The sequence below is a fragment of the Melanotaenia boesemani genome, chromosome 9 (assembly GCF_017639745.1).
Source record: "Melanotaenia boesemani isolate fMelBoe1 chromosome 9, fMelBoe1.pri, whole genome shotgun sequence".
Taxonomy (NCBI): Eukaryota; Metazoa; Chordata; class Actinopteri; order Atheriniformes; family Melanotaeniidae; genus Melanotaenia; species Melanotaenia boesemani.
The window spans coordinates 7,144,774-7,172,482 of record NC_055690.1 but is presented as its reverse complement, the minus strand read 5'-3'; the positions used below and the strand labels follow the sequence as shown (position 1 = coordinate 7,172,482).

Genomic DNA, 27,709 nt, shown 5'->3' with positions numbered 1-27,709 from the left:
CTACAAGAATTTTGTAGTATCAACAGGTTTTTAATGTCTTTTCTTTTTTTTAAATTTCACCTTACAGAATAAGTTAATTCCATCATTAACCTCAATACACAACTTCAAAGCAAAGAGCTGTTTCAAAAAGGGCCACTTTCTTGATTTGGACACACAGTATTGCTTTCCAGGTTATTTTTCAAACTACAATAATGACAAATGTACACATAGTTCATAACTAATGATAACGTTTTATTCTTTCCTCATATGAACAACTTTTATTGATGCTATGAAACAACAGGACATGAATACCTGTGTGTAAGGCACAGTTGTATTGCAAATATTGTTCAGAAGACTAAACAAGTGTCTCCATGTGAGAGCTAAAAGCAGCAGAATATTTCCATCTTCACTGTTCAACTAAAGAAAACAATCTAGTAAAGATATTGTAACTAATCTCCAAAGGTTTGGACTATTCACATAAACATACTGCATACTTTCAGTTTCTCTTAAAATAATGGAATTAATATGGAAAATAATGGAATAAATATGGCCAAGATGCAGCAACAGCAAAAAGAGAGCAATAACTGGTTAAATTTATTCTCTATAATGCAGCTCATGTTGGGAATTTCACTGGTGCTCATAACTTTGTCAGTGCTCGCTGAGCTGCTGCAGTCAGATGTTCAGTCATACTGGACCATGGGGTGATCACTCCAGGGAGGTAGGCTGGAGAGTTTCTCTTCTGTGGCTGTTTCTATGGGCCATCCCCAGGCCTTAAAGAATCCAGTCAGGTTCATCCCCACAGACTGGGAGAAGGTCTCTGCATACAGGTTCATCTTTCCTTGGTTGTCATTGGGGAAATCGCTCATCTTGTGGTAAGCAGCAAACACCTTCTTGAAGGCATCCCAGCCAAACTTTTCCTGGAGCTATGTGGAAAAAAACTAAGATAAACATGGAACTCTTGCATTGCTGATTCGATATGAGCCTTTTCTCTACAAAAGCGTAATTGTCTGACCTGCATATATGTCTCCAGAGCCACCCACATGTCCCAGCTGCTGAGATTCCTGCCCCCCTGGACATATTCTTTTGCTCGACTGTTTCGATTTTCCAGAGTCATGGCAGGATGAGCCTGCATTGGCCATAAGGAAATTTATCTGTAAAGTACTGTAATCCTACTATAAAGATAAACAATAGTAAAAATGTAAGCTTTAGGTATTTTAGCTAGTCTCACAAACTCTACCTGTGCCCTGTTGATCCCCAGCACCTCCTCATGCACGTACACTGACCACAGGTTGCATGTACACTCTGTAGTGTGTGATGGGAACTCCCAGCATCCTCTCTGTTGGTTGTGTCCAAGCTCATGAATGGGGCCCCATATGCCCTGACTCCTGGCATGCTCAACACTGACCAGCTCAGTTGCTGAGGATTTGTGTGCCATGACAGGATAGCCTGCATGCATCCAACCTGAAAAGAGAAATATAAGTATTGAAGGACACAACAGTATATAGTTGATTTGTTCTGCTTCCACACCTGTTCACAGAAACATAGTGAAAGTGCATCCAACTGGAGTAAGGAACAAAATGCAGGTCTCTTTTTTGCTGCTAATGTAATATACCCTATGGCACATTAAGATGTGTGTTAACACAAAGCCAAGAAGGAAAGACATCAGCAATGATCCTAAAGAATAATTTTACAATTATTGCTGTCCATCGACCCAGGCATGGTAATTTAGCCATTTAAAAAACATTTGACTCTAGTGAAAAATTATTCACAAGTGGAAAACATTCAAGACAGCTGCCAATTACAATGTGAGGATGTCCAGCGATGCAAAGCTAAAAGAAACTGGAAAAAACACCAAGAACTAGAGCTGCCTCTCAGATTAAAGACCTTAGGTCAGTAAATGTTTAAAATTTAAACAGTACAATTAGAAAAAGACTGAACAAGAATGGCTTGTTTGAAGGGGTGTGAAGGAGAGAGCCTTTTCTCTCTAAAAAAGAAAAGGGAAGCATAGGTTAGGTTTATTCATTTGCACTTGAACAAACCCACAACGCCCCTGGAATGATGTCCTTTGGACAGAGGAGGCCAAAGTAGAGATCTTTAGCCTAATGCAGCATGTTTGGATAAAACCAAACACTGCATGTCAACACAAACAACTCAAAGTAGTAGTAGAGGGATTTGAAATAGTTTTACAGCCACAGGACGTGGTCACCTTAAAGTCACTGAGAGCACTATAAACTCCTCCATATGCCAAAGTGCTGTAGGGTGGAATGTGAGACCATCTATCCGACAGCTGAAGCTTAACCCAAATTAGGTTATACAGAAGTAAATGTTATACTGAACAGCTAAAAGAGAAAAGAAGCAAGATGTTGGCCAATTTAAAGTCCAGATTTCAAATCAATTAATATGCTGTGGCAGGACATCAAGGGAGCTGCCCATAAAAAATGCTGCAAACCTCAAAATAAAAAAATTCCTCCATAATGAAGTGAAATCAATTACATCATAAAGAGAACAATTTAAATTATAGCAACTAAACGATGAGTTTTTTCATTCCCCAACAGATAAAACCTTAAAAGTGAGAAAGCCTACCTACTTATTCATATGACAGTATTTGCATGTCAGTATGAAAGCCAATCACACCCACCATGAGAAATCTGCACATCTGCTACAAAGCGCTCTTTGCGAGGAAATTTGTGTGGTATGGCGGCGAGATCAGCAATGCCCTTCATGATAGTATTCCAGTGGGCCGCCAGCTCATCAGGGCGGTCCAGGTTCCACACCGCCTCTGATGGTACAGTGAGGATGATGTTGTCAAACTCCAACTCTGCCCAGGGAGAAGGAGATCTGCGCAGCATTGACCACTCAGCTGCTGTTGTCACACCTGAGAGAAATAAACTGATGTGTTCAAAAACTGAGCGATGGATTATTACACAGATGTTTAGTAAAATCCACCACATTTACCTGATTTATAATAGGGTGCAGGTACAGCCATCTGGACTATGACCTCCACCCCGTCCACTTGTGTATTGGAAGGGGCCACCAGATAAAGTAGTCCTCCCCACAGGTTCCACACCTGCATCATCTCTGAGGTAACAGCAAATCGTTCATGAACACGTGGAGGTCTCTTCAGCTCTGATGCGTGCAGATGATCCGTTTGACAGCCAATCTGAATCTGTGGACAAAAAGGCTAAAGATTTGTACCATTTTTCATCTTTTATATTTATCTTTCTCAAAGGGGGAGCAGTTCATTCATTCAGTTCATCATCTGCTCTTTCTGACAGCTGATTTTCTTTACATACGGAAAAGCTACAAAAATAAAATCAAACCAGACATGCTGAGCTGCACTGGGCTGAAGGAGTGAGTGTACCATTTTTAAAAAGAAAACAAAAAATAACATGTAGCGTACCTGCCATTCCTTGTTGACCATCTCTGCAGGTATGGCCAAGTAGGTCTTCATACCAGGAGAGAGGAAGAGACCTGTACTGATCCACTCCTCCCCTCCTGACACACAGTTAACATACAGTCAGTGTTGTTTACAGGCATGAAGAAATGTCTGAACTAATAACTGAGTCTGACCTGCTGTGTTAACATGAATCTTGATTCTTTTGTTGTAGACAACTGGTAACAGCGGGTTATGCGTGATGAGGTAGGGCAGGAGGGTATCTGGGTCTGGACAAACCTTAAAAACCTCTGCCCCAACATTGAGAAGAAGGTGGTCTTTGGGACTCTGAACAGGACAGCTGTCACTCACCTTGACAACAAAGAGAAAATAAGAGGTTTAAGGACACACTACGTCCTAAATAAAGTAGAATTTCAGTTAATGAAACATTGGGGTTTTAGTTTTTCTGTGGAAGATTTAGCTTGTGTTGTTTCTCACATCTGTTAAGATCACAGGTCACTGATAACAATCTCAGAGTTTGGATCCTTAGCTTTCCAGGTGAGTTTAATTAAAAGAAAACTAATTAAAAAAGGTTGCTCCACATAATTAAGCAAGTCACAGTTTTCAGCCCTTGGCTGACAGGCTCCTGTGCCCAGCATCTTGTAGGCCCTGCAGTGGGATTTGCCCACAAATCCTCAGCATCCCACTTCAATGGGTTGGCATCTTGCCCGCCAACCATTGTTGCGGCACTTCTCCACAAGCTCGGAGTGCTTTGCCTTTTTTCTCTCATGGGCTTCCGCCATCCGGTCCTCCCACGGTACAGTGACCTCCAAGAAAATTACCTGTTTGGATGCTACTGAGGTGAGGATGATGTCTGGCCTTGATGTTGTCTTGGCAACCGCTTCTGGGAACTTCAGCTGCTTCCCCAGGTCAACTTTCAGCTCCTAATCTCATGCCGTCGCCAACAGGCCAGGGGGGGTGTTTTGGGCAGCCGCTGCAGGCTTTTCCCCAGCTCTGACGAAAGTGATGTTGTTCCTAACTGGGCGAAGGCTCTTGCTGTGGCTGATCCCACTGCAGATAGCATCTGCTATGACCTTCAGGACCCGGTCGTGTCTCCAGCGCCCTTCACCCAGGACACTTGGACAGCAGCCAAAAATGTGTTCCAGGGTTCCTCTCGTCTGGCAGAGGGGACAAGCTGGTGTCTCTGCCATCCCCCAGGTAAAAAGGTTAGATAGGCTAGGCAGCACATTTTATACTGCCTGGATCAACAATTTTATGCGATGGGGTTCAGCTTTCCACAGCTCGGTCCATGTGATTTTGCCCTCTACAGCTTGCTCCCATCTCATCCAGGCTCCCTGTTGCCTCATTCGCACCATCTGGCTGACCCGCTTCTCCCCCACTCCAGCTCGCACCTTCTCAAGGACCAGTGACCTCCTCTTTTTCCCCTGTGCCCTACCATAGTGAGGTGTTCTACGTCTACCCAAACCAGCTCTTCCCTGTGCCACTATACCCACAAGCACCATTTGCTGTATCGTTGACTCTGCAACACCCACAGCCTTGAAAGCTCTCCACTTATGTCCCGTCCTAACATCGATCCCAGCCTGGGGGACCTTTGGGTCACTGGACTCTTGGTATTGAAGCAGCTCCCTCGACCGAGTGACCATGGACTTTACGCTCAGGCTGCATATGGGGAGCTTCAGCTTGTTGGTCTGCCTTTACAGGGTGATGCTACTCAGGCTTCGCGGCAGCCCTAGCCACCTGCAGAGAAACCTGCAGACCCTCATTTCAAAGACTTCCACTGTTGAAATGGGGACTTCGTAGACCAAGAGGGGCCAAAGGATCTGAGGGAGGATACCATACCAGTTTTATTCACTGAGGAATGCCACGCTACACTGGATGGTCCAGATGAAGTTCTAGGTGGTCGTGGATGGCCACCATGTCCCAACAAGGCGGCGACATCAGCAAGAGAGGTAGATGGTAAATGGATAGGCCCCTTAAGGAGTCTGAGGTGTAAAAATGATCGCTGCAAAATCTGTACAGTGTCTATTTCCTGCCAAGGTATTCTGCAGTAAGAGAACACAGCCTTGCATATTGCAAAAAATACCATTACATTTTTGGCTGTTATGGGTATAAAGGGAGAAATTTATCAGTGTGGGCACCATTGAGAACCTGTGGAGAATCCTTAAAAGGAAGATCTATGAGGCAGAATCTACCCATGGACTTATAAGTTTAATGGAGAGAGTTGTTAGTGTATCAAGGAAGGGGCACCTATGATAACATGGAGCTGAAAAAAACGTATATATATTTTAGGCAATATACAACAGGTAAACATTTTCTTTAATCGTCATTGTTTAAAGTTTTTAAAAATTTATGAAGAATAATTTGGAACACTGGATTTTAACTAATATGGCAAAAATGCCAACCTATTAATTTTTTATGATAAAAAAAAAATCACATTCACTGTAATTTGCATTGATTATTTAGGAAAATTTAACTTAATCATATGCTTAATAATTTGGAACACAGTGTAATAGCTCGTGACCATATGTTGCTTCAGAGCAAGTTTTAAAAATGGTCAAATGGTAAGGTTTATTTTATGGTGTCAACTCACCTGTGGCAGCCCTGACCTCTTCAGGATGTCCGTGAGTGTGGACACCACCTGGTTGTAGAAGCAGCTGTCATAGGCCTTCATGTTCAAGTAGGCGGCGCAGTCGTTGCCTAGCTTTTTAAGACGTTCCTCCTCATGTTTGTCGAGTTCTTCACCAGCAGTTACATGCTGAGCAAAGCGGTGTAAAAGGTGACGGAAGTGGTAGGTATCTTTGATGGCCTGGCTGGGAACGGGGGCTTTGTAAACACCTGCAGAAATTGTGGCCCCCAACAGGCTCAACCCCATTTTGTTGAGGATTTTGTTAGCTGAAAGACAAAATAACCGGACGTAATATACTGTTGGACATGATATATTTAGTCTCAACCTTAAATAGGTTAATTATAAACAAACAGTGATTTTGTTATGAAAACCAGAGGCCAAATGTGGTTTAAATAGGATTTCTTATATAGTATGCAGGTCTCATATATACCCTACAGCATAATATTAACACATACACTGACGTTCCTTCGCAACACCATGTACCACTGTGCCTTTTCTTGTCTCTGGGATTTAAGTTGCAGTTCTTCTCTTGACCACTGGGTGTCCTCAGCAGCAATACACATGATAAAGGCTGAATCCCATTTCATCACTTGGCCCTCTCTCCGTTTTGCGCGTTCACGTGTAGGGGTAGGGGTGTTCCAATTTCTTTTAGGACAGAAGGGTAGGTGTAAGTGGTAGGGCTATATACCCCTTCAAACGAAGATTTTTCAGAGGCACACTTCAAACGGATGGGGTATGAAAAATTTCCTGTTCTATATGAAAACGCAAGTGTTTCTACTCACATCACGTTTTCTTGAGGTGCACAACACACACTCGCACACACCGAAAAAAAAAAGCCACAGAGAAAAAGAGTATACCAACACATACAATTAATTGTAATTGCATGCAAAAGTTCAACATTAAGTTCTACATAGGCCTGTCGATAAGCAATAAGTCAATTATTGCACTGTAAGGAAAAAATGAGCGCAACAAGTTTGCCGCCGCGATAGTTTTTATTAGTCCCCCCATCTAACTTCACCATAGACTGTGTATGACAACAGGTTTCACTATGGAATATCTCTTTGAGATAGCCCTTGAGGAGTGATCTCTCTCATGTCATATTTGACAGCAGCATGTTGCAGCACGAGGTGCGGTACACTTCATTTGTTTGCAGGGCTACTGTCACGCATCGGCATAAACCACATCTATCCACAGCTATGTGACATGGACTGGTTCCTCTTGGCCCTAGCAGCATAATTACCTATGAAGAAAACTAAGTCTAAATTTTTGTCTGTGCATCTTAGTTTAAGGTGGCTACTCCTTTAGGGTCATCCAGTGCTTATGCATTTTTGGAGGTCAGCAGTTTTGTTCTTTACAGACACCCAGCTTCTTCCCTGGTTTAGCCAGCTCTGTAGAACCAGTCCCTGTTTTGTTGTGAGGATTTTTGCAGCACAAGCTCTTCAATACACACGTTCAACTAGCATGAAACAAGTTCCATTTTGGCCAATGCACCAAATTTGGCTCTGTTTAGAACATTTAAACCAAATAGGGCTTTAACTGGAATCCGGGAAAAAAATATCCAGCTGAAACTAAAGAGTCCATTTCAAAGTGCAAAACTGTAACAATAGTGTGTTTTTAATGCTCCATGCTTAAAATAGCAAAGGACTAAAATGAATCTTTGACTATAATATTTCTGATCAAAACAGTTAAAATGGAGACTGTTGTGATCAAGCCCAAGTTCCAAGAATTTTGAGAAAGAATTTCTAAATCCTAACTCTTTATTCTACTGCCCGTTTTACTTGATATTACCCACTGTACGGTTATGCATTTGGTAACTTATTCTGTCTGTTTTCAGTATTAAAATACAATATTATAACAGTACATTTGAGAGAAAACCATCATACCTGAGAAATCAGTTAATGGGTTTTGGCCATGGTGCGTCTGTGCCCAGTACCAGGCGTGTCCACCAATCAACAGGCCTCCACCCTCTGCTACAAAGTCTTGGATTTCTTCTATGTGGTCACCACTGTAAGCAGAACCCACAAACACACTCAGGTCTTCCCTGAAGTCAGTTTTCTCACACTTCAGGCCTGACATGCTGAGAGCTTGGAGGGCATGATCAAATACAACACCAACAACCCCCCTGCGGCCTTCGTCCAACCAGTGAAGGGAATTTTTCCAAAACGGGGCCATTTCCTGCAATAAAAGGAGGTATTGTAAGAAAAAGATGGACATTTATTAAATGTAATATAAAACAAAATAAGTATTGAAAGCATATCTGTTTACTTTCTTCATTAACTTGACTCTACCTCACTTCCCAGAAGTCCTTCATGTGTAACCACAATGACCCGGCCCTGACCGTAGTAGGCTCCTGCCAGGAACGCCCGCCCATCAGCTGTGGTCCCGATGGGGAAGGCTAGTGGACCGTGAACCAGAACTTCAGAAGCTAGCAACCCATCGCGGACATTAAATTCTGAAATCCCCTGGAGCAAGAACTCCAAGTCGTCCTCGAAATCTTTACCAATTCTGTAATTTGAGAGAAGAGACGGCATGAATTTATGGCACTGTTTCAGCTATATCTTCAGAGCGGCCAGGATGCAGTGCAGTTACATGTTGTGTGTTGAAGCTTAATATATTTCTGTATGCGTAATAAAATATTATTGCATTTTTTTGTATTTTCAGAGTTAACTGTAAAATAAAAGTATTTTATAATTTAAATTAAGCTTTGTTATTTTCCAAACTTTAAAACAATGTTAAACGATGTTAAAATTGTGTCAAACATAAATTCCCAAAACAACGTTAGAAAAATGGCCTAAGTGACAGTAAATGTGTTAAACAGAACAAAATGTGTGGGGACATTTTTATTCAAATGTATCTATTCAGTTCAACTTTATTTGTATAGTGCCAATTCACAACAAAGTCATCTCAAGGCACTTTTAAAAATAAAGTCCAATCCAGTCTGATTATTACAATATAATTAAATCAAATTAATCAGGATGCATATTAGTCCAATTTATAACAATTGTGCTCATATAAGCCAATTAATTAAAAAATATTGACAAGCTATAGATCCTTTCTATGATTCAGTTATGGTGGTGGGTGATAGTGGAAATGGAAAAACGTCCTTTTAACCCAGGGGTGGATGGGGGGTCTTCGGAAGGCCAACAACCTGCCTCAATTGGTTGGAGGGGAAGTAGGAAAAAGGGGTCGAAGAGCACCATAACTCTGAAACATGAGTCCAAGTTATTTTGGAGGAAAGGCTTTCATCTAAAACTGGATGTTTTTCTAAACTGGAAGTAAAACAAAAGTAGAACGTAAACTTACACTGCAGCCATCCAGGAGGATGGGATCTGTGGGTAGACAGGGAGGTTCTCCACCTCACCCACATTCTCAGAGAAGTAGATCCCAGCTACACCAGACACCTTGTTCCCTTCAAAATTATGAAGCGTGTTCTCCTTCGGGTGCTCTGCAGCCCAGCTCCATGCCTGCCCCGCAATCAGCACGCCTCCCCCTGCTTTCAGAAATGCCACTAGGTCCCTTGGGTCAGCCCCCACGCTGTAGGCATCTGTCACATAAACACCAACTTCAGGTTTGTTACTAAAGGCCCATACCACTTCGGTCTGGAAGCTGGATCTACTGAGGTTTTCAGCAACTGCCTTGACGTTATTGTGCAAGCCTACAGAGAGGTTGTCCGATCCGTCACCTCTCAGCCAGCTCAGGGCATTCTCTACCAAAGCAGGGAAGGCAGTCAGGTAGTCCTCATGACCCAGGACAACAATTCTCCCACAGCCGTACAGAGAGGCGGCCATCAGGACCTGCCCACGACTGTTCATTGCTAAAGGAAAGGCATGGTCTCCGATCAGCACCAGGTCACTGGGAACACAGGGGCCACAGAGGTTCAGTTCTCTCAAGCCTTTCATGATTGACATATAGGCTCCTTCATGCTGGTTTTGGACTGGCTGGTTAGACATGATGATAGATGTAATGCTGAAGAAAGCGGACAGCAGGATGGTCACCAAAGAAAAAGATCAATCAATGCAGTTTGTCCTGCAGGAAGAGAGAGAGATAGAGCTGACAGGTGAGAAGATAAAAACTTAACTGATGGCAAATATGATAAATAAGTTTTCACGCCATGCCAATCTACAACTGGAAAGACATATATAATAAATAGCCACTCATTTGCTGTTTTCAAGGACAAGGTTAATTTTTATTGTAAAACACACAAAAGAACCAAATAGGTTGCCCTGCATTAAAATTATATAATAAATACAGAATGACAGACTTAATCAATAACTGAAAAGTAAGTTGAAAAAAAAAAAAACTAAACTAATAAACCATTAACAAAATGCATATAAAAAAGTGACAAAACTTACATTTAAATAGATTAAAAGGGACTTTTAAGTTGTCTTACTGGTTGTGGTATATGACTGCAGACAGTTCTCCCGGCAGGTGACTCACAAAATGACACCACCTGACAGAACAGAAGAACTAGATTAAACCAGGATGAGGTAGGGAGGGAGTATCTGAGGCAAGACAATGACAGGAGGGACTGCAAAGAGGACAACCCTGTGACAGACTGTATGGAAAATAAAACCAGTATGTCAACATACTTGGTGAGTAATTATCTAATTACACATGCAGATTATCGGGTACACCCCTACTAAGATTGTGTGGAAAAACCTGCTGATCATGTGGTTTTAAGTAAATATTTACCGATGTCTAAAGTGTAGAAACAGCATCTGTCTACTGCCTGGAGATGTTAAAGCAACCAGGTTCAACTAAAGATTGAAATGAGTTTTTTTTTTTTTTTTTTTTTTTGTCTCACATAATGATGCAGATAGGTCGATTCTCAGATAGAGGAAAAAGAGCTGCATCATTATAACGTGGACAAAAATACAAATAAAGTGCTTTGTTTGTTTATTTTGTTTTGTTTTGGCAACACTTCCGTTTCCGCATTACGTCTGACTGGGAGGACTAAAACGTTTACTCCCCTATACCGTCAAAACTCTTCACGCCCAAGAAATAATGCTTTGTTAAAATAAAAATAGAACTTAATGATTAAAATAGTCAGACATTGTTCCATTAAAGTACACGACACAACAACTACATAAATAATTTGAAAACATATATAAAAAAAATAACTACATTTGCACGTACAGACGGTAAGCAAAGCTCATTGCGGAACCTTGACGGAGGGCACGTTTCTTATCGAACACATTTCTCGGATGGATCCCGAGTTCAGTGCAAAATAAACTCCGTCTGCAGACTTTGAGCAAGCAGCAACCAACAATTTCCAGTTTTACTTAACCATTAAAAGTAGAACATTGCCCGTGAAACGCAGTTGTGTTAAAGTTTCAGAACATACGCTGGTTCCTTTTCGTTATTGTGGTTGCTTAACTCACCTCGTCTGCCTTCACGTTTGTCCGAAAATAGTTTCTAAACAGAGCTGAAAGCTGCGGCTGGAATGTCGTGCACACTGGTCAGCTCCTTTGGATCCCAGATTTCTCTGGAGGATGGGCGAGCTGTGATTCTGGGCCGTGGTCCGGACACCGGAGTGGCTGACAAGAAATGCTCGAGGCACCAGGGTGAGGCGGAGTGCTACTCATTTATGTGTTGTGGTGCTTCACATCTATCTAGCAGGCATGTGAGTGCGTGCATGCGTAGGCGACGACTCGTTGCGAGGAACAGCTGAAAATTTATATCGATAGTTTATTTCAAACATGTTTTGTCATTTACTTAATTTACAGCTTTACATTTTCTTCTCCTTACATGTCTGAAAAGGACTAGGCAGAAGCATAAACTGTCCCATTTTTCATAGTAATCTTCATAACATATCTCAAATTTTCTTTTGACACTAAGTCATTTAATTAATTAAATAATTAAATGTTTAAAAAATGCCCCGCCTACTTTATAAGTTCGTTTTTAAATTTTAATTATTAACACAATAAATATTTTTTTTTTTTATTGCAGCCTCAACTATATTTGAAAATTATTGAATTAGAAAATGTTGGAAAAGTGTGAAGTATTAAATGACACCTGTAGGGCTTTAAAGTAATGTTAGAGATCTAGTTAGCCAGCAGTTATTTTTTCAGTCAGTTTGTTCGTCAAATTAAATGCTGATATGAGAGGACCTTTTCAGTCCTTAGAATCACTTTACATCTGGGCTGTAACTGTTGTTGGAAAAAAAAAAAAAAAAGTAATTCTAACTTGTAAGGTTGTGTCACTTTCTTAATTTTCAGCATTGTTGGAAAAAACCATACATATCAAAATGTTTGGCCATGAACAGCCATGTGAAAAAGCAAGTTGTAGAGGAATTGGATAAATACAACCTCAGGTGAACGACAAAATACTAAAAAAGATTAACAAAGCCAAGAGCAGAAGCAGTGTGTGAGAGGTTAAGTGCACACCATGATTCAGTTGTTTGTAGAACCTGCTTTAGTCGCAATTTCTGGACATTATTTGTGTGTGAGTGTGTGATGTTATCAGTCACATTGTTGTGGGGGGATTTTTGGTCCACCCTTTTTAAAAATGTTCATTGTGGTTTGCAGGAATTCATGTATGTGTGTCTCATAAGTTCCTGTCAGGACTTTGACCGGGTCATTGCAACTCCAACTTTTTCTCCAGTCATTCTGTTGTAGGTTTGCTGCTGTGCTTGTGATCGTTGTTGTGTTTTCAGCCAATCTTTAGCTGTCATACAGATAGCCTTATATCTGACTCAAGAATACTTTGGTATTCAGGGAGTTCAAGCTCACTGATGCAGGGTATTCAGGTCCTGTTGCTGCAGAACAAGCCCAAATCATCAGCCCTCCACCACCATGCTTTTGGGATTTTCACAGTTTCTCTCTTGTATAGTCTGTAAAGTTATGGGCCCCTGATAGTTTGGAAATTACCTTATACCCTTTTCAGACTGATAGGCCTCAACAATTACCTCTGTAAGATCATTATGGATGTCTTTCCTCCTTGACATTGTATTTAGATCCAGGTGGAATAATATGTAAATCATTGTACAGCGTACATTTTGATTGTTCTTCTCTTTTTTTCAGTCAAGGTGGTGGCTTGTTATGCAGACCAGGATGTGGTTGTTACTCAGGTAAATAAACATATATTTAAGCACAGCTCAGTAGTATAACCAACGCGCCCGCAGGGCTCTAGAGCTTGACCAAAGAATTATTAAGTGCAACTTAAGTTTTTTTTCTTAATCAACCCAGTGCACCTAACATTTTATGGGTCTGAATGAAGGACTTTAATTATCTCTGAATGTCAGTCTGTGTGTTTTCTGTCCATTCCCTCCTTGTCCGATTTTAGAGAAGAATAGCATCTTGATAAAAAGCCAAGAGAAGGAGTGGGTCTTCACCTTTGATCAGCTGTGATCCACAGCTGTACACCGTGTTACGTGCTGGTTTGAAATTAAGACCAACACACATTAGTGTCGAAGAATGACAGACGAAAATCACGGAAACTGGAATCAATTGTAAAACATGGAAAATGTGAAATTTGCTCGTATGTGGTCGTTATGTGTTGTTATCACTAATTTAATAGTTTTTCACAGTGCCTGAATAAACTGAAGCTAAAAGGCTGGATGAGAGTTGAATGTGTTTTGACGCCTGCAGCTCACCGTCTGTCTGTGTGACGTCACCTGAACTGACCGGGATCAACTCTTCCCCCAGAAGTTGAGCGGCTGGTTAAGAAGTTATTTAAAAAATAAGAAATCCAGCACTACACAACTCTAGAAAAACAAAGAGCTGCATCCGCTTCTGGTGAAGCATCAGAGTGAGAATATACTACCCGATCAATCTCGCCAGAAGATGAGAGTACTCTGTGTGTTTGAGCTGTACCTGGAGGCTGTCCTGAAGAAGATCTGTAGAAAATTTTAACTGTGGTTGACAAAACTACTAATATGAGAGGCTGCTGTGTATTAAAAAAATTAAACAAAAAATAAACAGAATAACAAAAACCCTGGATGTTTCTGGCTGTTTGAGCAGCCATAAACATGGTGGATAATAAAGCCAAAGAGGAGTTGCTTTTCACATAATTCAAGTCCAAGTAGATAATTATCATGAAAAATATTAAACATAAATCCAGAGGGGGGAATTTACCAGAAGCAGCATAACCTCATAACCCATTTCAAGCTTTGAAATTTTTAGTTTTATTAAGTTCTGTGAAGCTAAAATGTTTGTTTTTTCTCTACTTAACATTTATGCTTTAAATAAAGGCATTTTCCTTAACCTCATTATTGTTCACAATAACTTAAATAACCATCAGTGTTGATGTGTTATGATCTAAAGATGATCCTTAAAATGTATTAAAATGAGCTGCTGAGAGCGCGGCTGTAAAAATTTGGGTGCACCTAAGGCCCAATCCCATTTCACCCCTTGGCCCTACCCCTTACCCCTACCCCTCGGTCCTAAAAGGAATTGGGACACCCCTACCCCTTCACGTGAACGCGCAAAACGAAGGGGAAGGGCTAAGGGGTAGGGCCAAGGGGTGAAATGGGATTCACCCTTAATCTTTTGCTGGTGCACCCAAATGAAAAGGTTTGGTGCACCAGTGCTGAAAGATAGTCTGGAGCCCTGCCCCTGTGAAGCTACAAAGACGGGTTACACTTGACTCAACACTACACAATAAACGTAATCAGTTATGTAATATCTGAACAGCTGATGTTGGCACACCTTTGTCTTTACCTGTAAACCAGTCTAGTTACCTTGTAGTTCATAAACTGTCTAAAGTCCACTCATGACGTATTTTCCCCTGCAGCTGGGTCCCAATCCCAGTTTCCTGGATGGTGTGAAGCTGGGCCGTGGCCAGTCTGGTAAACTGACCCACGGAGGTACTCTCTACCTGGTGGAGCAGAACCACCCGTTTACCCTCAGCTTCTCTCTTAGCGCCAACGGAACAACCTCGAGCATGGTAAGAACAAGGCTGAAAGCCACAGATAAGACAAAAACAGGAAAAAATGGAAAAGAAAAAGAAGCTCAAGAGAGTCCGACGCCCAAACGCAGCATAAAAGATTTCTTTGCTGCCTCTCCTGCAAAGGTAACGTGACATTACATGCCTAACATTACAACAGACACATCACGTGAGGTTAAAACTGAGAATGCGGATGTTATTTTTCACTTTAGTCATCTAAACGGCATCTGAGCCCAGAGAGGCACAACACTGAGCAGAAGCGACAAAGACGAGATGAAGAGGCTTTAGATCAAGGCATGAAAGAAGAAGAGGAGGATGAGGAGGAGAGACAAGCAGAGGAAAAACTAAAGCGTCTGCAGGAGTTTGCAGAAAAGTCTAAGACAGTGGAGAGTATGGGTACCCAATCTTCTCCCTCTTCATCTTCAGCAAAGCCGAGTGTGAAGAGCAGCTGGCAGCAGATTGGCAACCTGCTGCTTTACACGGCTGCAGGTGTCAAAGCAAGCGAGAAGGTGTGGGCCGCTTTAAATAAACAGCTAGAAAAAATTAGCTTTAATATGTGACGGGACTGTTTTATTTCATAGAATTATACAGTATTGTCTAAGATGAAATTTTGACTTCTTTAGCTCACCCCTAAATTTAAAGTTTATCCTTAGAATTATTTCAGGCCTCATACACAGCATAAAGCTTGTACTTGCATAAATAATAAAAACTAATGTTTTTAGAGTTTAGTTTAAAGGAAAAACTGATAACTGGGTGATAGCTAAAACTTTTATTTATCTTACCAAAGTGCATTCAAATTATTTATGATGCAAAACAACTTATGGATGTGAGATATGTGTGTCTTCTCTGCCTCCAGATTGCTGGGTTTGACATTGATGGCTGTATCATCACCACTAAATCTGGCAAAGTCTTCCCTACAGCACCAGATGACTGGAAGTAAGCCTGCTCTCCTCATCTTTTCCTCCTAACAGTTACCAGCTTAAACTTTTTTCCCCTATTTTTGCTACAGAATTTCCATCTCAGGTCGCATATCCATTATGTCTGTAAACTACATGATTTGCTCTAATAGTCCTTGTGTTTAATTACCAGGATCTTGTATCCTGAGATTCAGCCCAGGCTGGCCAGCTTGCTGAAAAAAGGATACAAGGTAGGAAAGTGCAAGATGGCTGCTGTTAACCTTTTTGCCCTCCTTAGGCACTTTTGTACATTTTCTTTTTATTTTTTTTAATTTGGTGATCATTTTGGCTGTGTTCCAGCTAGTAGCATGATTGTTTTTGTAATATTTCTCCTTTTTTGTCACTGATAATGGAAAACCAATTAAATCTGATGGAATCCAGTAAAAATGTAATATATTATTAGTTTCCTTCCAAATGAAATGCCATCCTTAAAGAAGGATTTATTTTTAACTTTAATGATTGTGTGACTAATGTATATAGATTTAAAGGAAATGAATAGGACATTTTTGGCCATGAAGGTCACCAAAGGGAGTATCCGACACTACATAAGAAATATGAATGAAATCGAATAAATTTTGCTGCTAATGTTTTACATATTTAAGACTTCGAACACCATCACAGCCCCATCCCCCTGATATTTATTATATACAAAATAATGAATGTTTTGTTTGTGTTTTTTAAAATGAATATTTCATCATTTAAAAAATTAAACTGGCATTTAAAGGGTTAAAATCCTATGAAAATCTTTGAATGGTAGTTTTGAGCAGGTCTGGAGTTGCTGAAGTGTTTTATTGACAAAAAAAAATGTTAATGTGTGATGATGTTATAGCAGTTTTATTGTGTTTTTAGCCCACAAAGGTTACCAGACGGTACATAATTTGAAGAGGGTATTAAGGTTAATAATCCCCATTAATTTGTTAGATTAAAGCAAGAGAAATATAGCATAATTTGACACTCTGGAGGTGTTTGTCACTGAGTTTTCTAGCCTCCTCTTCCAGGTGGTATTCTTCACCAACCAGATGGGCATCGCTAAAGGCAAACTGAGGCCGGAAGTCTTCAAGTCTAAGGTGGAGGACATCCTCGCCACTCTGCAGCTGCCTGTGCAGGTTGGTCGTGTTGTACCGTAAACTCACGCTGACATGGTTGTAAAGTTTCAGTTGGATCCGCTCATCGTCTGTGTTGCAGGTGTTTGTAGCAACCGGCCCTGGTATTTACAGGAAACCAGTGATGGGAATGTGGAATCACCTGTGTGAGAAGGTGTGTGGAAATCTATGGACACACACAACCATGTAGCTACACCTCAAGACACTACAATGAATGATTTACTGTTGTGTCGTCATAGAAACTGCTTTCGTCATCACGTCTTACAGCCTTGTGTTCTGTTGGTTTTTTCAATGTGTTTCCTGCTCAGGCTAATGATGGTGTGACTGTTGATAAGATGCAGAGTATATACGTAGGAGGTAAGTGATCTCTAGTTTGGGGTTTTGCTAGTGGCTGTGAAATATGACAGATCCAAACTTACATATATGAAAACTAAGCTTAAAGTTCAGCTGTTTTTCACGTGAATCCTTAAAGTAAGCCACACGTAGTCGCTAATGGGTCAGAAACTCCAAGCGCATAAGCAACTTCACCCTCTGTGTGCAGATGCTGCAGGAAGGCCAGAAAACTGGGCTCCTGGCAAGAAAAAGAAGGACTTCTCCTGCAGTGACCGACTGGTAAAAGCTGAAGTTGTGTTATCTACTTTTAAATGGCAAGTTGTCATTATGGACTTAAACTAAGCACAAAGCTGTCTTTCTGTTTATCATTGCAGTTTGCGTTGAACATCGGGCTGCAGTTCCACACACCAGAGGAGTACTTTTTGGGTTGGAAGAGCGCCCCCTACAGTTTGCCTCAATTTGATCCTGTGAGTAGAAAGTATTCTTTCCCGATCTTGTTCCTGGGTATTCTCTAATTGTTTGACATGTTTCCCTCCTCCATCATGCCTGATTCCAATGAATGTGCCATTATCAGGCTTTTACAAAGCTTATTTCAGTTCCAAGCTCCTTCTATAGGCCTAATCACTAAACCCTCAAAGGCTTAATTTACGTCACAAGTAGAAAGCTTGAGTGTGTGGGTTCATGACCTCTCAAAAAGTTGTAAAAAGGAGGAATTAGCTCAACCATCCTGTCAGCATATATTGCCTGGAAAGCTACAAACATCCTTGTGCGTAAGTTACAAATAATGACATAAAAAGTCTACAAATTGTTAAAGGTTTAACTCATTTAAAGCAGATTTAAACGATTTTGTAATAGTCAGTAATCAGTATTTTTCTCACAGTAGAACACAGACCAGTGTTGAAAGTAAGACATTATAGTATTTAATGAAAAATATTATCTCCTCTTGAATTCGATGGCAAAACATCTGAAAAATGTTGGGATATGAACAACAAGAGGCTGACTGGTGTTATTGTAGGGGATGGAATATTTAAAGTCTTGTTTCACAATTTGTAGACATTTTTCTGCTCTGCTCATTTTTTCTTTGAGACTCTTAATGTGCTCTTTTCAAACCCAAATATGTTATTGACTTGTTTCCAGTGAACTGAATTAATTGCAACGTGTTTCTCTGTCTTTCTTTTTCAATTTCTTTCCTTTTTTTTATTCAGTGCAAGCTAATATTTTTAATGAAATTGTAAAATGTTAAATTCAGTATCTGATATACCTTCTGTGCTCTGTTAAATAAAATATTGGTTTATGAGCTTTTAAAGTCTCAAATCATTGCATTCTGTTTTTATCCCCATCTTAGACCAGGTTCCAGTTTAGTTTGGAATTAAGGTTGTAAATCTGTGTTTTGTTTTGAGCAACTAGAACCAAGTGTGAAGAAACTTTATTCTATAATGTTTAAGTAAACGTTTTTGTGAATAATCCTCTTATTCTTAATTACCAGAGGAAGCTTGACTCCACTGCCAGGCTGTACGACCCACCGTCTACCTCTCTCATCTGCAGTGAGACTGAAGTCATTGTTGCCGTGGGTTACCCAGCATGTAAGGGAAGCACTGTGTCACTTTTAAGGTCTCAGTTTCCATTTCCACCCTTCAATGTTGACGCCTCTGTTTTTTTCTCTACAGCTGGTAAATCCACCTTCTTCCACACCCACATTATTCCAAAAGGCTACGTCTATGTAAACAGGGTGAGCGGATTTTCCTCAGCACACCTCCATCATCTGTATATACAACCTGTACAAAATTTTTTATGTACAGCAGTGTGTTCAATGCTTTTTGACATTTAACCTGTTGTTTCTGCATCAGGACACACTCGGCTCCTGGCAGGCCTGTGTGTCGGCATGTGAGCGCGCTCTGAGGGAGGGCCGCAGCGTCGCTGTAGATAACACCAACCCTGACCTAGAGTCTCGCAAACGGTAGATAGAATTGTAGCATTGTTTTGTGTGACATTGTTGCCTACTGTTTTATTGTACTCGTTTACTCACAATCCATCCTCCTGAGTACACCTTTAAGTACATGGACTGCATAAAGATGAGTCATACATGGATGGAAATGATTACACCCAGACACACGAGTGTATTTGCAAGCAGGGTGGAGATGTCTGGCGTGTGTTTACTTTAAACTAAGTCCCTTTTGGTGCTGGCTCAGTACAGTAGATTACTTCATGTGCTTGACAGACTAGTAAAAGCAAGTTTACCAAACTAAAAAGGAGATTATTTACAGTCCAGTAGATGCATTTGGTAGATAAGCTATGAAATCCTGCACCATAGTCAGCAAGTCCCGTTGTTTTTATTTATTATAATAACACGATTCATTATTAGCAAAGATAAATAAATAAATTTAATGTGAAAAATCTAAATATGTGTGTATTTATATTTAAGTTTTTAAAACTACATTGTGTGTATTTTCCAGATATGTGGACGTGGCCAAGGCAGCAGGAGTAACTTGTCGTTGTTTCCACTTCTCTGCCTCTCTGGAACAAGCCAAGCACAACAACAGAGTATGACTCGCCTCTCCACACGGCCCTCTTAATTCAGGACTAAGTTTTATCCTGATGACTGAGTGTTTTCTGGTTTGTTCTCAGTTCCGCGAGATGAATCCCTCCAGCAGTAAACATGCAACGGTCAATGACATGGTTTTCCACAGCTACAAGTAAGTGAAACCGACCTGGAATAATAACTCTGTAACGGTAAACATAACTGATTCCTGCACCTAAAAACAGGCCCATACCGGATATTCTATCTTTGCTTTTGCTCCAATTAAAGTCTAAACCTGTTTGTTCTGATTCCTGATCATGAAAAGTCTTCAGAGGAATGTATTTCATGGTGAACTAACTGCTGTCTCCCTGTGGACAGGAAACACTTTGTGGCTCCCGCTCTGTCTGAAGGATTCTCTGAGATCCTCCAGATCCACTTTGTTCCAGACTTTAAAGACAGCCAGTCTGAAACTCTGTTCCGACAGTTCTCTGAAGGCTGACTGGACACATTTTACTATTCTGACAAAGGAATAAATAAATCACATGAGCTTGTGTGCTGTCTGCTGCAGTGTCTGATGTCTAACTGGCTTTAAGGACCATGACAACAGTAAAGTTTATTAGACTTAAAGCTGAGAGTCAGGTAATTTATTCAGACTGTGTTACAAGAAACAGTGAAACAGAAAAAGATTAACTGTAGTTTGATTACCAATGCTGTGTACAAGTTTGGTACATAGATAGTGATTTTGCATGGTTTTATTTTCAAAAACTCTCTGTTGCTGTACTGCACCTCATTGCTAAAAATCACAACTAAAATGGCCAATAAAGCTTTGAAAAACGGATTGTTATTGCTGTTCATGACTTTGTATATATTTCTAGTATTTGTCTGCAACCACTGTTTAAACATTTAAACAATATACTGACATCAGCCCTAAATGGAAAGTGACAGGCAGATGAGGTCAGATCTGCAGTGGTTGTGCTTGATGTGAGGATTGCATGATTGCATGTCATCACAACTTCAGCAAAAGAGGAGGAAGTTTACAATTTTACCTGTTTTGTGTAAGAATGTCACTTTTGAACATGTATATACACTACCAGTCCAGTGCTAAAGCAGTACATCCTATGTCTGCATTCGCCAGCAGTTAACATGAAAAGAGTAATTAAAATAACATTAATTGTATTAAAACAAAGGCTTGATGCAGGTAGATGAATTAATTGCAACATCTCCAAAAGAAGTACAAAAGGCATAATCCCTGCCTTTGCACTGTTTAAAGTGGCATCAGATCAAGTTTCCATTAATATCTGGACCTTCTCTAGATCTCAGGCAGGAACTTGATCTCAGCACCCAGCTGCTCTTTCAGCCACGGCATTATCTTGAAGAGGTTGATGTGAAAGTCTCGAGCATCTGGAGGAGGCCTGCTGCTGCTGTGTGACCCATGGACAGATTTGCATGTATCTATGATACCCCAGCTGACAACTCCCACCTGAGGAGGAAAGGAGGAGGCCAACTAAGAGAGAGCATACTACACAGTTGATGGTTAAGATCTTGGAAGTGAAAAGAAAAACAGACCTGAAAGTGGCGCTTTCTTTTCTGCAGAAACAAGGCTCCACCAGAGTCTCCTATAAACAGAGACATGTTACTTTTAAAAGAATCTCACAGTCATATCAGCGGACGTGGGCACGGTTCAGAACGTGCAGAGTGCAGACCTTTGCATGTGATGGCATCCTGGAATCCCTCGGTGCCACCAGTGCAGAGGAATCGCTCAGGTACAAGCTCATCCAAAGTCACATCTGTGGGCTGTTTTAGTATTTGTCTGGCCTTTTCCACACAGGCAGGCCTCTGCAGGCAGACATATAACTACTGTACTTGAACAGATCCATGACCACCAGGTTACAAATGATAGACATGAGCAATGCCTCACCTGAGTCTGTGTGTGAATGTGTGTTTGTTTACGTTCCTCCTTCTTATGGGTGAAAAAGGCAGGAGTCTTCTCGTATGCTAGTAGTTCCTTTCCTGTTCACATACACTGATTCAACTCAGCGAAAGCTCTAGAACTACTGACATTTACGCAGGAATAAGTGAAAAATAAGTTCCTATGTCATTAAAGGTCACATACTGTGGTCCTCACAAGTAGAGTTGATTTTCTTCATGGCTCGTGAGGCTGGCATGGTGCATGGCAAGCAGATGGGTCTGTTGGACACAAAACAAATGAGGCAGTTTTTTTCCCCCCCTAAACTTCACAAGGAAACACACCTGCCACTTGCACTATTATGACTCAGGTTGTTCCTAACATTGCTTTTCAGTCAGATGTGACCCTGGCTGATGCTTTAGGAGCTTTTCTGTTGTCTTACCTGGCTTTCCAGGACAGTGGGATGCTGCTGCGCGCCTGGACCAGAGCCACATCATAGTCGTAGAATTCAGACACATTTCTCTGACTGAGTCTGCTGATGTTGTACTTGGAGTGAATGATCACTTTACTGACATGAATTTCTCCCCCACCTGGAAACCAAAGGATAACATAGAAAAGAACTGACAGGGATCCAAAATGAATCACAAATAGGTTTCAGTCATTGAACTGGACTGGTATGCAGTTATATTGGGGGTCTCAGCTCTTTAAATCAAATGATTTTTTTAACACTAATAATGTTCTGATTACAACACTAACCGTGTACTAGAGCCAGCTGTTCTGGGACTTTGCCGTTGGTGAAGCAGTGAGCAGCTGTTAAAACCCAGTTCTGGCTTAAAATAGATCCTGAACAGTACTTACTGGGTCCCCATTCAGGCTGTAGAGGACGACAAAATTAATGAGTGGCAACTAGCTCACTTTAAATTCCCATGATGCTTTTAGAAAGTGTGCAAAGCCCTTACTGATTTAAGAGTCACATGCCAGGGCTTGGTGTAGGCTTTTACTGAAGCCTGCAGGTCCTTGGAGATGTCTTCCTGAGCTATCCCACACATCGTCACACTCTCATCACCTGTTTTAAAAGCCAAGTGAAGTTCAACACCATTTACATTTCAGTTCACACTGAAAAAAATGCTGATTTTGTGGTTTTGAGTTGAGTGGATGCAGCTACTCACTAATGATGCTGTTGAACACATCTCCCAGGGTCTGGAAATCTTTCAGAATAAAGAGATGCTGCTCAGCAGTTTTCTTTGAAGCCAGAGAGTTCAGCTCCTCTCTCTTCACTTCCTTTCCAATGCCAAATACATAGACATCTGAAAAAGGCACACACCACAGAACACTGAAACTTCAAAACTAAAAATCCACTTGTGGTTTATTACTTTTCACTAAATATTTTAGATTCATTCTTGTCGCAATACCTAGCATTCTCTCATTTGTGTGATCGTGGGGTGGGCTGTTGTAGCCCAGTAACTTCCTGATCTGGGCCAGAGAACTGTCAGGCTTGCCTCCTGTGTTGGAGTAACCTGCAATGAGAAAGATATTAGGAGGGAATTAATGCTGCTCTAAGGCAATCCAAGGCAAGTTTATTTGTATAGCACATGTAATATACAAGACAATTCAATGTGCTTTACATAAAACATTAAAAGCTTTACAGCAGGGAGCAGAAGAAGCATTAAAAGCGCACAAAAGAATATGAAGAGAAACAAAATCATAATGACACATTTAAAAATGTATGCAAATCTTTTTTAAATAATTCAAAATAACTAAATTAAAACAATTAAAAGCAAGGGACAGTCTAAATAAAGTTACCGTGCAGATTTCATGCATAGGTGCATGAGAAAATAAATGTTTTTAACCTGGATTTAAAAATGTCTACATTTGGTGAAAGTTTAATCTCCACTGGCAGTTTGTGCCATTTGTTTGCAGCATAACAGCTAAATGCTGCTTCTCCATGTTTAGTCTGGACTCTGGTCTGGACTAGTTGACCAGAGTCTTTGGATCTAAGAGCTCTGCTAGGTTTATATTCTCTGAACATATCACAGATGTATTCTGGGCCTAAACCATTCTGGGATTTGTAAATGATCAGAAGGGTTTTAAAATCTATTCTGTGACTGACTGGAAACCAGTGTAAAGATTTAAAAACTGGTGTGATGTGTTCAGATCTCTTAGTCCTGGTTAAAACTCTAGCAGCAGGGTTTTGGATGAGCTGCAGATGTTTAACGCTCTTTTTAGGAAGTCCTGTTAAAAGACCATTACAGTAATCCAGTCAGTTGAGATAAACACATGGATGAGTTTCTCCTGGTCTTTCTAGGACAGTGGTTCCTAACATATTTTCCTTGGGTATCCCCCTTCATGCAAATACTAAAAAGCCATGGGCCCCCTGTCTATCCCATGCTGAACCCATGCTTGGTTTTATGATTCAGAAGTGAGATTCTCACCATGAAAACGGTATTCTGGCTGAGTCCTGAGCTTCGGTAAAGCCAAAGTAAATTTAACAACATATAGGCTTACGTTGTTTTCAATCTGGACAATGTGTGGGCATTAATCACAAAGGCTCTAAATGTTCAAAGCCTCGGGGACCCCCTGTGCTTTTTGAGGGTCCCAGACCCTAGGTCAGTAACCACTGTTCTTGGAGACAAAACTTTTAATTCTGTTGATGTTTTCAGTTGGCACAAAGCTGTCTCAGTGGCAGCTTTGATGTGGCTGCTGAAAGTCAGATCTATAGTAACATGCCAAGGTTACAAGCCTGAGTCTCAAGATGTTTACCAATGATGACCCTTTTCTCTTTGCTACTAAACAGATTCAATGTCAGTTGTTTTTTTTTCATTTAATTGTAGAAAATTCTCTCTCATCCAGTTGTTTATATGCTCCAGACACTGACACAGTAAGTCTTTTGAGCTGCAGTCGTCTGGTGGCAGAGACACAAAGTTGTGTATCGTCTGCATAAGTGTACAAGGTGGTTGTAAGAATGTGTGTTTTTGTTTTGTTTTTACCATCTGTTTCTATGATGATGATGTTCTGGGTCTCATTAAAATGGTTCTTTGCACTGTTTTGCTTTAATAAAGCAATCCTCTCGTAGACGTGATACAGTGCAGAGTAGAGGTTTGTTCCTGTCTTACGCCCATGACCTGCAGATAAAAAAACACATATTTGACACACTGTATCATGCACTGCATTTTTAGGCCTACCTGTTGAGTTTCCATTGCAGAAGATAAAAAATAAGGTATTTTAAAGGAGCAATTAAACACAAGTCCTACTGTCGTATTTGAACTCCATAAGAAAGTCTATGACCAAATCTGCATCGCCACTAATATCCGTATGGCTGATGTCTACGATGACTTTAACCTCGCTGGCGAATGACAACACGTGGAAATTCAGCTGCACGTCGTAGCTGTCCAACTGAAGAGACAACGGACACATGCGCATTTCACATTTACTGGAAGATGAAGACAAAAAATAACAGAAGTTACGAAATGTTTTAAATTTCTCTTTTGGTGCAGACCTTTCTGATCAGAGCAATAGTGGCGTTCCTGGATACTTCAAAGTCCTCCTCTTTAATGCTTCCTGATGTGTCCAGTAAAATGTAGATGTTCATTCGACTGACTTCAGCCACACGGAAAACTCGGCCGTAGGAAGTGACCTCTCCTTTATAAACACACACAACGCAGACTTTTCCCCATCTTGAACCTGATTTATAAGCATCTATAAACAACTGTGTCCCATTTTGTACCCACTTGTCTTTTTGGAGTCTGGAGAGAATACATCCATCACTCCTGCCAGTGATCCTGCCAAGGCTGCTGCCACAAAGCTGGGGGAGTCAAAGCTATTTGGGCCTGCAATTGAACACAAAAATGAAGTAACATTTATTTCTGCAGGTGAAGTTGGTGATAGTATCAGAGAAATCTATTCAATCAGTCATATTTCTTTGGTAGCGGAGAGAAGAACCACCTTGGCACCGTGGTGTTGAGCCACTCCACTCCCTGTTCTCCAGGCAAACCCTTTCAGCCGACCCAAGTAGATACAGACCAGCCTGACACCGATAAGTCACCTTCTGTCCCCTGTGAAACTGGCCAGCTGACCTCACAGCCCCGGGTGGGATCCCAGGGTCATCACAGCCTTCAGCTGCATAAATTAATACGGATATTTCAGATTAGGGAGTAGCCCTTTATGAAAGAGGATCTTCTCTTGTTTGGTCCCTATTGTATAAAAAATCCATGAACATGATAAATGATTAGTCAGAAGCACCATTTAAATCGTTTCCTCACCATGATTATCACAGATGGGAGTGTCTCCTGTCCACTCTCCAGAAAGAGTGCAGTTTCTGTGTGCTGATCCGTACAGGGTGAAACCTTCCTGGCAGGAGAAGCTTTGTGTTGTGTTGACACGGAACCACTGGTTTCTGGGCCAAAAGTTGCCATTATCCAGTTGCAGCTGAGCCGGACACAACACATCTGAGTGTAGCAGAGAGGACAGTACAGAAAAGGATGACACAACAGAGACAGGGATGGAAAGTTTTTTGCTAAACAAACAAAAGTACCTTTGCATGTGGCTTTGGACAAAGGTCTGCCATCAGATAATGTCATGGTTGACCACTCTCCATCAGCACCGCAGACCCTGTAGCTGACAGGGAATGGATACTGCACCGGGCCACAGTGATAAGTCAGCACACTGCCCTTTAAACCTCCCTGGAGAGGAAATACTGGGTTATTTTTGCTTGAGGTAATTAACACAAGGCTTTCCAGTAAAGGGATGCTAAAGCAGGGTGTCAAATGTACGGCTTAAATGCATTATTATGCTGTTAACTTACTGTTCCAGCCAACTTCAGTTAAAATAGTACTGTTTGTCATCTCTAAACTAAAATCAGTTTGACACCCCTCATTTTCTGTGCCCTCTGGTTCCTTTCTTCTCATTACTGTAAATTAGCTTCCAGAATTAGTGTTGTTGGTTTTAACCGTCTAACCAAAAACCACTTCATTACTTCATTCATTATACAAACATTATTCTTGTTTCTTTGTGTGTTTTTGCCAACACTGTTTTAAAGTACTAAATATTTCTTTAATGTGACCTTTTAATTAGAATTTCATAAAATTAGTTTACACATAATTTCCAAATAATTATGTCTTTATACATCAGATGCATAGAAATGAAATACTGCATATGTTCAATATACATTATTTATTTCATATCAAAGTGCATTTTCATGCGACTTTCACCTGTGAATAGCTGACACGTCCATTTTTGATGCTTTCTGTGGTCGAACAATTCAAAGGCTGTTGATCCTCATATGCTTCACCCTCATAATCATAGTTGTAGTCCTGCAGAAACACTGGAGTACAAAGGTTAAATGCAGATGTGGGCAGCAAACTTCTCTGCTCATGTGCAGCTCTATTGCAATAAACCATATAAATTTAACTAAATTAAGCTTATTTAATACTGAAAGGCTTACCCCCTTGGATGTAGATGGAGAATAGTATCCAGAGTGTAGACTTGACACTCATGACCAGACTTTACAGCCACTGGTTTTTGTCTTAACGTGGCAGAAACCACAACAGAAGTGTCTGAATCGACCTGTGACCAGCTGTTTTATTTGATGAATGACAACCCTCCAACGTAGCATCACCAAACAGGGACAAACAGAGACTAAGCAATACAGGAACACAGATTTATGCTCACATATTCATTTTTTTGTGGCACTACCTCTTTCTCTTAATTCAGGATTCTGTGAAGTCTTGTACCTTGAGTCACAGGCTTAAAATATAAGGCCAAGAGTGTATTCCACACCCCCAATTTAACAACTAACTTTACAAATTTAAATCATAAAACTGGTTTTGTACTTCTTTCTGGTATTCTGACATTCTCTCACATATAACCTGACCATAGAAAATCACTTTGAATTAGTAGTAAAGGACTCAGGCTGTTGTGTCTGTGGTCTTTGGTTCAAAGTTGTGTGTATGTGTGTGATTACATTTATTTGCAGTTGTGTGTTTGTGCAACTGCACCCCCAGGCTTGGCAT

General features: G+C 40.8%; 3 protein-coding genes across 4 annotated transcripts; 1 reads left to right on the top strand and 2 right to left on the bottom strand.

Moving 5' to 3' along the window:
• Positions 1–14: 14 nt before the first annotated feature.
• LOC121645630 (TRPM8 channel-associated factor homolog) lies at positions 15–11,501 on the bottom strand. 2 transcript variants are annotated; one of them, XM_041994190.1, is made up of 13 exons: positions 11,381–11,501; positions 10,352–10,449; positions 9,303–10,025; positions 8,288–8,504; positions 7,883–8,174; positions 5,964–6,265; positions 3,550–3,724; positions 3,380–3,474; positions 2,935–3,145; positions 2,618–2,854; positions 1,217–1,440; positions 992–1,105; positions 15–902 (listed from the first exon to the last, which is right to left on the bottom strand). In XM_041994190.1, the coding sequence occupies exons 3-13, from the start codon at positions 9,947–9,949 to the stop codon at positions 660–662; spliced, it is 2,757 nt and encodes a 918-aa protein (XP_041850124.1). In that variant the 5' UTR covers positions 9,950–10,025; positions 10,352–10,449; positions 11,381–11,501; the 3' UTR covers positions 15–659. The 2 variants fall into 2 exon arrangements, with proteins under 2 accessions (XP_041850124.1, XP_041850122.1); XM_041994188.1 differs by having other exon boundaries at positions 10,390–10,449.
• Positions 11,431–20,623, top strand: LOC121645632 (polynucleotide kinase 3'-phosphatase). The gene is made up of 17 exons (XM_041994192.1): positions 11,431–11,563; positions 13,022–13,068; positions 14,733–15,011; positions 15,098–15,394; positions 15,742–15,821; positions 15,975–16,032; positions 16,840–16,947; positions 17,027–17,098; positions 17,253–17,301; positions 17,486–17,556; positions 17,652–17,744; positions 18,764–18,860; positions 18,945–19,006; positions 19,125–19,234; positions 19,731–19,818; positions 19,903–19,970; positions 20,174–20,623. Exons 1-17 carry the CDS (start codon positions 11,443–11,445, stop codon positions 20,292–20,294), a joined length of 1,821 nt encoding a protein of 606 aa, XP_041850126.1. The 5' UTR covers positions 11,431–11,442; the 3' UTR covers positions 20,295–20,623.
• On the bottom strand, positions 20,428–27,278 carry si:ch1073-280e3.1 (complement C2). Its single transcript, XM_041994191.1, has 19 exons — positions 27,142–27,278; positions 26,909–27,021; positions 26,233–26,380; positions 25,961–26,146; positions 25,644–25,817; positions 25,430–25,528; positions 25,198–25,340; positions 24,953–25,094; positions 24,689–24,823; positions 23,114–23,218; positions 22,871–23,008; positions 22,661–22,767; positions 22,458–22,575; positions 22,144–22,291; positions 21,909–21,982; positions 21,714–21,805; positions 21,499–21,631; positions 21,362–21,411; positions 20,428–21,275 (listed from the first exon to the last, which is right to left on the bottom strand). The coding sequence occupies exons 1-19, from the start codon at positions 27,191–27,193 to the stop codon at positions 21,105–21,107; spliced, it is 2,328 nt and encodes a 775-aa protein (XP_041850125.1). The 5' UTR covers positions 27,194–27,278; the 3' UTR covers positions 20,428–21,104.
• Between the last annotated feature and the right edge of the window lie 431 nt (positions 27,279–27,709).

Coding starts and splice junctions, on each gene's coding strand:
- LOC121645630 (XM_041994190.1), bottom strand. CDS start 9,949: ATGTCTAACCAGCCAGTCCAAAACCAGCATGAAGGAGCCTATATGTCA. Junction 6,266..7,882: donor CCCATTAACTGATTTCTCAG/GTATGATGGTTT, acceptor TTTGTCTTTCAG/CTAACAAAATCCTCAACAAA. Junction 3,725..5,963: donor AGAGGTCAGGGCTGCCACAG/GTGAGTTGACAC, acceptor TTTGTTGTCAAG/GTGAGTGACAGCTGTCCTGT.
- LOC121645632 (XM_041994192.1), top strand. CDS start 11,443: ATGTCGTGCACACTGGTCAGCTCCTTTGGATCCCAGATTTCTCTGGAG. Junction 15,012..15,097: donor TTGCTGCCTCTCCTGCAAAG/GTAACGTGACAT, acceptor TTTTCACTTTAG/TCATCTAAACGGCATCTGAG. Junction 17,099..17,252: donor GGAATCACCTGTGTGAGAAG/GTGTGTGGAAAT, acceptor TTTCCTGCTCAG/GCTAATGATGGTGTGACTGT.
- si:ch1073-280e3.1 (XM_041994191.1), bottom strand. CDS start 27,193: ATGAGTGTCAAGTCTACACTCTGGATACTATTCTCCATCTACATCCAA. Junction 23,009..23,113: donor CACAAATGAGAGAATGCTAG/GTATTGCGACAA, acceptor TGCCTTTTTCAG/ATGTCTATGTATTTGGCATT. Junction 21,276..21,361: donor AAAGAAAGCGCCACTTTCAG/GTCTGTTTTTCT, acceptor TTTCCTCCTCAG/GTGGGAGTTGTCAGCTGGGG.